The 10,899-nt window shown below is 43.4% G+C and overlaps 1 protein-coding gene across 3 annotated transcripts in view; it reads right to left on the bottom strand.

Moving 5' to 3' along the window:
- Positions 1-469: 469 nt before the first annotated feature.
- LOC101635930 (prostaglandin-E(2) 9-reductase-like) overlaps positions 470-10,899 on the bottom strand; it is a 26,640-nt gene continuing 16,210 nt past the window's right edge. For 2 of the 3 annotated variants that reach the window (XM_012731423.1, XM_004691216.2), the window contains exons 5-9: positions 4,718-4,840; positions 3,946-4,055; positions 2,931-3,096; positions 1,501-1,583; positions 470-662 (exon numbers count right to left, since the gene is read on the bottom strand). In XM_012731423.1, coding sequence (XP_012586877.1) covers positions 620-662; positions 1,501-1,583; positions 2,931-3,096; positions 3,946-4,055; positions 4,718-4,840 — 525 coding nt within the window. In that variant the 3' untranslated portion in view covers positions 470-619. Of the gene's footprint in view, positions 663-1,500; positions 1,584-2,930; positions 3,097-3,945; positions 4,056-4,717; positions 4,841-5,637; positions 5,716-6,612; positions 6,730-8,299; positions 8,468-10,899 lie in introns of all 3 variants that reach the window. The other variant, XM_012731424.1, reaches the window with a different exon arrangement.

Here is a 10,899-nt window from a genome sequence, read left to right as displayed (position 1 = left end):
TGAACAGGTTTAAAAAGGGCTTTAGGCAGATAAGGGATGCTCAATAAAGTTATGCTGAATGAATAATGTAATGAATGGCAAAATATATAAGAAAAATCAAAAACACAACATGATATGAAAATTCAATAAATCTATTGAATTTTCATATTATGTAAGATGCACTGCTTTACAACAAGCAAATATAATACTGGAATCTTTGAATACTGTTTGATTGCGTGGGAAAATAATTATGCAAGGGAAGGATAAAGCTTGCAATCTGAAGATCCCAATTTTATAAATAAACACACATTTGTATAGAAGAATCAAAAAGGAAAATACAACAAAAATTGTATTTTTAATTGAACTGAGCAAATTATAGGCTATTTTTTACTCTGTATCCTTTCCTTCACATTTTCTGTTATGTTTGATAATACATAGGACCTATTTTAACAATCAGGAAAAAGAAACATCTTTATTTTGAAGTCTTTATTATTTCATAATGAGGAAAACAGAAAGGCCAGCAGCCTTGAAACTATAAGCACTGGTTTCAATCTCCCCACCCCCACAACAAAATACAGAAGATTTCTTCACAGCCCTAGAGCAAGAAATTCTGGTACAATTCATGATGGACAACTCGTGCTCAGTACTCTTCTGAAAATGGGTAGTAAGGGTGACCAATTGCACTGGAAAAGAAGAAAGGACATTAATGTGTTGACTCTGGCTGCCTGCTGTGAAGAGGCAGCTACTCTGAAGAGGCAGCCAGGATGGGCTGCAAACTGAATTTACAACAGCCCTACTGGGTCAACATACCATGTGGAGTCCTGACCACATGCAGCTCCCCTCAACATGCTCTCCAGTCCCACCACCCAATGACTTATTTTTTTTTTAAGTTTATTCATACAAAGCTGGGGTACAAGCAGAGGTGTGAGGGTGAGAGGATTCACCAGAAACAGAGTGGGGAGCAGAAAAAGCAGATTGACGAAGTACACTGCTGAGGGGAGCAGCAGGCAAGACAGGAGAGGTCTGCCACGCCATGTGGGTCATCTCTTGAGCAGGGGATCGAGCAAGTGCAGCTTCTGGCATCTGACCACTGTGATATGTAAGATGAATGTGGTCCAGGCCACATTCATCATCATATGGTCATTGTTCACGTACTCATTTCTCCTAAACTTAAAAGAATGAAAGTAGGATGTCGACATAGTCCCTGGAAGTGCAGTGGGCAGGGCCTCTCTGTAATAGTCATGTCAGCCCTGCACGAAACCCGTAAGTGCAGGTATTCGGGGCATAAAAGCAACGAACCCACAGTGACATGAACTTCCGCAATTTTATCTACACTCTAGACCTCAGTCCCATCTCTGACGGGTCAGACCACGCTCTGGAGTAAGATCTGGCCTGAGGTCTGCAGTGAGTCTGCCTGTTTCTCTGCTGGAAGTCAGCCCTGTCTCCCTGGCCTAACGAAGCAGTGCTCTGCCAATCTCCAGATTCTGGAACAACAAGGGTAACAACCTATGAGTGACTTACAACTCCATCACAGAATATCGAAAATTTCTGTTCATGCCATCGATTGCTTTCATGTCTTCGGGAGTCAGCTTAAAGTCAAAAATCTGAAAGGAGGAAAGAAGCACATTAAACTTTTCCCAAAGGCAACTGTCTTCATTCTGGCAACATGAGGACGTTGTGGTGGGATGGAGAACTTTCCATTTCTCACCACCCTGAGAACTTGACACTGTGAATGTGAGCATTTGAGTGAACAAGCATTGGAGTAAAGAGCACCCCTCAATAAAGGCCTCAGGAAGGCCCCCCAGTTGACCTAAGGAAGAAGCACACCCCAATCCACAGCTAATCCTCAGTGCCTGTTTACACCACCTGCAAAGACTTGCTCACCTGGGTATGTTTACTGCTTCCTCTTCAAGGAAACTCTTTCTGGTGGTCTTTAACACATTTATCCATCTTACATTTTTCCTTTTGAATAATGCCTCTCTTAGATCAACCCAGATTTGTTTTTATTTGATGAACATAACTCCTAGTGTGATAATGTGATGTCCATTAAAAAGGAACCTGACAGGCCTTTGGTAAGATACATAGAGGTGGGAATCTCACTATTTCATCCAGGCACCAATTTCAGGAAAAACCCAGCACCTGTATCTGTCTGTGTGGTTAGCGAGACTGATCTGAGGGGCCAAGAGATACATGAGGGAGGGTTTAGGGAAAACTTCATTTTTGTCAAATTATTGATTTAATATCTTATTTAGACTGCAATCTGCAGGTGTATGGCTGGGGAAAGGTGACATCCGACATTTGGGTCTCCAGTGGGTGAGCACACTGCTATCCCACATGTCTTTTTACTTCAGTAGGGAGGAAAATCACGAAGAGAACCATGCTAAGCACAATGGTGGACAGCAGTGAATCCTGGTGGCTTCACAAAACTGCCAATCCCAATGGCAGGAAATGAAGGAAAAATCATGCAATTTTATTTTGTTTGGTGAGCATAGCAGTGCTTTGCCTTCCGCCACAGCTGTGAATGTCTTCCCGTTTTCAGATGCGGGAGACTAGGTGACTGTTGTAATTGCTGATCCTTTGAGAATGTGAAACTAGATAATATATGAAATGCAAAATAAAAAAAATCATCCAAAAAAAAAAGTATATTTAGGAAAGTGGCTGAAAGAGGAAGCAAAGTTTCCCCTCCTCTGCATAGAAGTACTGCTAATGCTGATGAGAACTGGAAATGAAACGTGCCCACTATTACAGCCAGCAAGAAGCAAAGCTCAGGAGTTTGAGGTTGAGTCTCATGTTAGCCTTGTACAGGAGTCAATCCGTTGACCCTTCAGGCCACACACCACCAGGGAGGGAGGAGAGGAAATGGATGAAGGCAGGTCTATGCAGCAATGAGGATGATGGCTTTCAACACGACACCCTGACTGAGGGGGCAGGGGGCCGAGACTCTGTAGTACCTGGAAGTTCTCTTTGATCCTCTTCTCATTGAAGCTCTTGGCCAGGACCACCACGCCCCGCTGCAGCTGGTAGCGCAGGGCCACCTGGCCTGTGGTGCGATTATGTTTCTTGGCAATGGCAGCCAAGACAGGATCCTGCAGTAGGTGAGGACTGTCCTGTGCCACCCTGAAAACAGAAACCAAAACCCAACCACTGAAAGGTCTAGCACTGAAAATCTAGAGTGTTCTCGCCCTTTCCCCCAACCCCTGGACGCTTTAACCAAGAAGGTACAATAGGTGTGACTATGAAAGAGTTTGTGCATATTCATAGAGACACATTCATAACTGCACCAAACTGGTGAAAACAAACATTTACATCAATGGGCCAATAGAGAAACATGTGAGAAGCATATAGAGAAACAATAGAGAAGCATAGAGAAACATAGAGAAGCATAGAGAAACAATAGAGAAGCATGTGTCCAGACAACAAAATGTACATGGAATTCACTTCAGCAATGGAATGAATCGATTCCTGCAATGACATGGACAAATCTCACAGACAATGCACTGAGCAAAAGAAGCTGGACACAGGGCTGTATTCTCTAAGACTCATCTTATATGTAACTACTATGTAAGCTGAAAAAGACATCAGAAAAATGGTTCCTTTGTGATGAGGAAGCATGGAGAAGGAACATAAAGGAACTTATTTGGGAGAAAAAAGGTTCTGAATCTTCACCCAATCTGGGGGTTGGGTGAAGCAGGACATCCATTTGTCAAGACTCACACATACAAGCTGTATGGAACTTACCATAAAGTCACATTTTATTGGAGAGTGTCAGACTACATGTGCAGGTGAAACAAGCGTGAAAGAACGGAAGAGACTGTGAAGGTAGAAAGTCACATGGGACTCACTGCACTACTGTGTTTCCGTGGCTGATGTCTGAACTATACCTCATATAATGCTAAAACTTAATGTTTAAGAAGAGAATAAACATCAACAGTAGCTGCTCTAAGTCAACTCTGATGTCCCCATTACCATCTTGGGTCTCTGTGGGACCCCAGGGCGCTGTAGGCAACAAGAACAATGTCCTTGGACTTGCAGAAGTCCAGCAGCTTGCTCTGGTTGAGGTAAGGATGACACTCCACCTGTAAGACGGGGAGAGATCAGAAACATGAGCACTGACACTGTGTAAGCCTGTAACTCCAGCTGGCTCTTTCCTCTCACCAGCTGGACAAGTCCTGCAGATCTCGGAGGAGCTGCAGAACAGGCTTCTCAGGCACCTGTTTGCACAGCTGCTCTCAGCAGGATTCAGCCTACAGTTCACTCAAAATTTCAACTCTTTTCTGGCTTTCTAGCACCACCCTCGCCGCACATCCCCTTCCCCCCCGCCACCGCGAGGACTAGCTGTTCCTCATCCATCTCCTTCCCAGTGTGCTTCGCCTGATCCTTACGTGCTGACTTTCCTGCCCTCTTCCCAACCTGCTCTGAGCTTTCCCAGGAGAGCTGATCCACTGCTGTAAGTTCAGTTGTCATCATAAAGCAGTGACCCCAAAAGCTCTACCTCTGGCCCTGACCCTCCTTGAATTACACTCTCATCAGCCAAGTCACATCTCCCCTGGAAAGCCTCAGAGGAATCCCAGCTACCTCAGAAGAATTTAAACAGTACTCCCCATGCACCTCTCCCAATAAAATATGCAGGGGGAGTATGCACATTTCCTGCGCAGTCAAAGCCAGGCAGTTGGGGGATGTTAATAAGGGAGAAGATGGGAGAGAAGAGCCAGGAGCCCCTGGAGGCCTGCGGGCTCACCTGGTTGCAGACTGGCTTGTACTTGAGCCCTGGCTTGTTCAGGATCATCTCCAGCTGTTTGTGGTTGAAATTGGAAACGCCGATGGACTTGGTTAAACCTGCGTCTTTACACTTCTCCAGAGCCTAGGGAAGGAAGCGTGTGGCCAACCATTAGTGTAGTTTGCTCCTTTCATTTGACACTGACCTTTTGAAAACTGCAAATCTAGTTTCACATATGTAATAATATGTCTAAACGAAACAAACCAGTTTATCACCTAGATACATTAATTCCTAACCTACTTATCACTATGTACAGATATCTGTGTCCTTGTGTCTGTTACTTGTAATCCAGACAATACAAAAACATGAAGGTGCTTTCAAATTCCTTGCCTCCCTCGTCAGCTTTCAAGGTGACTCTTTTGTTGTAAAGTAATAGTTCTTTAACAAATTGTATCAAAATCAAGGGCAAAGATAAATCCTTGGGTTTTCCATAGCAGAGGGTTTTGCTGACTCTCTTCCCCAGAGTTATTATAAAAAGTATTTGGGTGGGACATTTAAAGGCAGTTCATTTCCCTCCACATTCTATGCCTCCACTGAGTCAGACTGGTGTTTCTCCTTCTTCACTGATATGTTTGTGCTCCAATATAGTTCTCACACCTTTTTGGCTTCCTCCAATCCCCTCTATAGGGCTCATCTGCTCTACTTGCTTGATGGGCAAAGATACCCTTACATAGGACATAGAAGTTTAGATAGGACATAGAAGTTTAGATTAAGTTTAGACCATTCCACTCAGCTCCCAGCTTTCAGTTGAAAACATCGAGATGTGGAGTTAGTGCTGGTTCTGGGGGTAGAAACTGAAGGTCCTGAACCTGTATTTTGTGACTCTCCATCTGTCCACTTTCACTCGTGGCCCACTGCCTCTCTGGTGTCTGCATACTCACCTCCCATGTGCCAAGCAGGTCCACTGTCTCTAAAATAACATTTCCACTGGCATCCATTGGTAGAAGCTCCTCCCCAGGCTGGCATACAGAGAGAGAAGATAAAGTAACTTTGTAGCTTTTTTAAATGAATGATCTTCCTGTGGCCTTGGAGCCTGGTCACACAACCTTCAGCAGGGAGTGATTCTTAACCAGATTGTGTGTGTATTGTGGGAGTGATGACATGGGGGGAAATTCAGAATCATCATAAGTCTCTACAAAAATCTTTACCTTGCTTTACATACACCCTAAAACTTCCCTAAAATTGAGCTGTCCTGAAGTTGAGTTTGATTATATTTCTCAAGGAAAGACTTGGGATGCTTGGACTTCCCTTTATCAATCAACATGTTTTAGCCTCAGTTTATGATAATCCGGCTCAGAGAGAGTGTGGATACCAGCTCAACAAACATACATGGTGATGAGACATTGGGCCAGTGAATCCCAAAGCAGCCAATTGTGTGGTATGAACCAGCCTTTGTTCCTTACTCTGGATAGGCCTGAGAGGGCCATATTGGGGGAGGACTTCTTGCCCCTTAACATGAGGGGCAGGATATAAAATATGAGGTCTTCCTACTGTACTTCTGTTATCTTTGTCACTCAGTGTTCTTAAGGAACCTAATCACTAAAGGTCTACAAATAGGAACACATCATTTCAACATGCCATTTCTTCAAGTCAAAGAGTTGCAACCAATGAGAGCTTTGAATTTCAATCTTCTAACATGTGGGAGATGAAAGTAAAAAATCTTGAGGCTGAGGTGCTCAACTGCAAGGGGTATCATAAATCAGCTAGCAACTCTACCCACCTTTCTCAAAACCTCTTTCAGTACAACACACCTCCACCCCCCCCCATCCCCCCCAACAAGATGAATGAGATCATGAAACTGCTTATAGCAGTTACAAAAAAGAGCTTGGGACTAACAAGGAAAAACAAAAGCTGACCTTCAGGGCAACTGGCATATGAATAAGATAGAGATCTACATAATCCAATTGAAGTTTCTTCAATGATCTTTCCAGGGCTGGTCCAACCAAGTCTGGTCGAAGGAAAGTACACCAAAGCTGCAGAGACCAAAATAAATTTAAAAATGACTCTGGTTCCACACGTTTGGAGAAATAAAATTACACATCATGTTAAAATATAAACATGAATATACAGAAACTCTATGAGGTCAGGAAGATAGAGAATGTTCATGCTTGTGAAAATCAGCCAACCACAGGACCCAACAGGTCTTTCCTCTCCTACAGGAAGTAGTATTGTTCCATGTATGGGGTGTGGGGCTGGGCAGGGGCAGGGACAGGGACAGGGATGTCTTCCAGAGATTACATAGCAGATAAGCTAGTTTTATTGTTGGGATAATTGTTTACTTTTTTCTTCTTTCTTAAGATTTATTTACTTAAGCATACAGAACTGGGGGACAGGCCAAGAGGTGCAGGAAGTGAGAGGATTCACCAGAGACAGAGTGGGGAGCAGAACAGGCTATGAAGTACACTGCTGAGGGGAGCAGCAGGTGAGACAGAAGAGGTCTGCTATGCCTTGTGGGTCACCTCCCAGTCCAGGGTTTGAACTCGTGCCGAAGTGTTTTTGGCTAGCTTCATAATGCTGTGCTTTAACGCATTGTGCCACCAGGGAGGGCCCTTGATTGCTTTCTTTTTTTAAAGTCAAAACAAACTGCTTGCTTTGGTGGTCAAATAAAAAAACGCTGGGGCTAAGTTTATGTTGCTTAGTATAAATGCGTTTCTAAAAGAGAACTGAAATTTGAGTGACCTTAGGAAAGCTGTGTATAAAACTTAGATGCACAAAACGTAGTTAAATGTTTTAAGAATTGAAAAATTATCTCTGAAAGGAGAGTCGAGAAATTCCAGGCAAGTGAAATTGTAATTCCCTATATGATACAATAAATGCCCCCAAATATTCTTGCTTTGAAGACCACATTTGAAAACAAGTTATCAAAGTAGACGTGCATAGAGCTATCAATTCTCTTTAGGTATATCAGTAGCAGAGCTTTTCACCTAATTTCAAAGAACTCAAAGCAGAGTTTAAAGAAGAACATTTCCTGGTCTGGGTCTCTTTTATGGATATGTCAACCTCACATGCATACATCCTGAAAGAGTCTGCTGAAGAGTCAAACTGTGTCAATCAAGGGACAGTTAAAGAAGATAAGTTTGTTACTTGTGCTTTTTAAATTTTATTTATTTATGCATACTAATGGGGTACAGACCAGAGGTGTGGGGGAGAAGAAGATTCAACAGAGACAGAGTGGGGCGTAGAACAGGCAGATTGACTGAAGTACACTGCTGAGGGAAGCAGAGGGCAAAACAGGAGAGGTCTGCTGCACCATGTGGGTCACCACCCTGGCTGGGGATTGAACTTGTGCCACAGTGGCTACAGATAACTTCATGGTTCAATGCATTAACCTATTGTGCCACCATGGAGGGCCCTACTTGTACTTTAGTTTGATTGCTGACTGCTGTTCAGTGAGGTTGATCAACTGTCTTACATTTAACACACTTCAGAAGAAAGCAAGCTTTCCTTTTTTTCCTTTTGATTATTGAGCTGAACAATGGTAAGAGATAAATTAATACAGGATCAAAGGTTGTTTCCCCTGAAATAACAGGAACCTCTTCTCACCTTGGAAGTGTAGAATATGTCCTTTCTCTTCACAGTACCACCAGCGATCTTCTCTCGAATGGCCTGGCCCATTTCCTCCTCATTCTGATACATGTACGCGGCATCAATGTGTCGGTAGCCTATATCAATAGCCACTTTGGTGGCTTCTAAAGCTTTGCTTTTAGGAACCTATAAAATATGAATAAGGAGGATTGGTTATCTGCCCAATTTAGAGAAAAGCAATTTATTTCCCTAAAAGCATTCCCCACTATTTCTCCATGTTTCCTGCATCTGTGTTTGATAATACAAATTTTGGTAACCTATACTCTCTGGCACAGACGAAACTTCAATATAACCATAATCTGAAATGAATTCATGAAAAAAGCTTCACCAGGAACATGGAATATGAGTCAAATTTAACAAAAACTCTGTTGTATATAAATAACCAACAGGAATACCTCTGACACTGGAGAAAACTTCTAAAAAAAAAAAAAAAAAAAAAAGTGGAGAAGTAGACATAGATGTAGATGTAGATAGACATGGATACAGATGTAGATGGAAACAGCTATGTTTTGGGGTATTAATTGTAAATGAGTCACCCATCTTCGTTCCAGTTGTTCAAACGGAGGGAAAGATTCTAAAGCAAGTAATTTTTTTTAGAGATTAAGGGGCTCACAAACAGGGATGTGAGGTAGAGAGGGTTATTACACTGTTTCCACACAAGCCCTGGGTTTGCATTTCAAGGAATAACTCTGTGAGCAATTATAAAATGTGCGTCAAAGTCATTCTACCAAAAGGCAAAACATCTGGGATGTTCATACTAAATCCAATGAGTCCCTTGCTAAGGCCCTTTCCTGGAGGCCTGCATTAGCCCCTGGCACACAGGCCAGCAGATGCCACACTGGCATCTGGGAGTCAGGCTAAGCCTGGAGAGCTCAAGGTGAGGGAACAGGACACCAATCCACCAGTCACACCCTCCCGGCCAGACCCCAGTGGCCACTCGGGGCATCTATGCTGCCTCTTTGCTCATCTTCAGGACCTCCCCAATTAAAGATCCTGGCTCCAGAGGGAAGCTTCCAGTAGATGACACAGGAAGGGTCCCACACAACCTGATGCCGTCTACTGGTTCAGGCTGCTTTGTGCCTGTAAATGTGAAGTTATAAAACAAATTACCAGACAGGCCAGGCCATGGCAATTGGCTCCATCTTTGAGAAGTAGATAGAGTGGCCTCCATATAAGGAGTATGTCCGCAGTGAGGGGAAGTCACTGGGGTAACTCTGGGTACCAGGAAGTCACCTGGTACTATGAATGGCCAATATTAGCAATGACATTCATGAGGGCCTAGTAACCTGGGCTCAGCTCCCTCACATTACCCCATTAAGCAGGTAACTTCAACCAGCACAGTGGTGGCTGAGGCCAACTGTGTTGTAGAACATCAGGCAGAGGGACAAGGACCATTCAAATGGCCTTGGACCCAGCTGGAGCAGAGGGGAGTGCTCCCTGTTTATGTCCTGTGATATGCTATTGTACAGATAAATGGATACATTTAATGACAACACCAGGAATGATTTTTCAATCTTTTTTTTTTTCTTTGCAGAGGTTATAAATTAATTTCCCTTTTCCTTAGGAAAAAAATAGGATAAACAAACTGCTTTAATTCCACTAATTCCAGTCAATTTTCCCTCCTGCTATTCTGCATGCCTCCTATTTCATAAATTGGGCTGCATGAGGGTGACCCGTGACCAGATTTAAACTTCTGTGAGGGGACGACATGCAGACAGGCCTCTCCTGCTTGGATTGAACCAATCCCACTCTGCACTGGAATCCTGTCCCTAACTACAAACCTGCTAAAGCGCAACTCACTTCCTCCTTGAAGTCTTCCCAGAAGACTCCATCCCCATTGGCCCCTCTCTCTGAATACCTCATGTGCTGCTGGCATTTAACACAATAACATTGAACAATGTTATGCAGCTTAGCAACCAGGAAAAAAGTCACATTATCAAGTGTCAAGACCCAGACAAGTAGAAAAATCTTCTATTCAAACTACTATTGCAAGAACCTAACCATGTCTGTCAAATTAGCAACTGATTTATTAATTAACGATGACATGTTCTACCTGTATTTTTTTTGATAGCCACAACCATAAGATCAAAAGGCCCATTAATCTTGCTGTTTGCCACATCAAACACTGATAAATTTATTCTAATATTTATCTCTGCCTTTGAAGTCACAAAGGTACACACACTATTTGCATATCCAGGAGGTCACCGAGCTGCCCTGGGTCAGTGTCAGCCCATCAGTGAAATACTGAGGACACGACACTGGAGCGCGTTTCAGGAAAACTGCAGCCAGAGCAGTAGATACAAAGGCAGAAGCCCAGAGCACTTAAACGCTTGTCCACCTGACAAGTGGCTTCCACACTATTTTCTCTCAGCACCCTGGCCATGGCATACACAAGGGCACCACAGCATTTACAAAGCTGCTCTCAAATTTCAAAGGTCTAAATGTGAGCTGCAGAACCCTCTTGTTTCCCAGAAAACACACTGGAATGAACAAAGAGGTGACACTCAAAGCCTAGGGAAGTGCTTCTCACTCCTGCATGACCCACAGAGATCTGTGTC

This window comes from Condylura cristata, unplaced genomic scaffold, assembly GCF_000260355.1.
Source record: "Condylura cristata isolate star-nosed mole 26May11 unplaced genomic scaffold, ConCri1.0 scaffold00030, whole genome shotgun sequence".
Taxonomy (NCBI): Eukaryota; Metazoa; Chordata; class Mammalia; order Eulipotyphla; family Talpidae; genus Condylura; species Condylura cristata.
The sequence above is the reverse complement of the archived record's forward strand: the minus strand, read 5'-3'. Positions and strand labels throughout refer to the sequence as shown.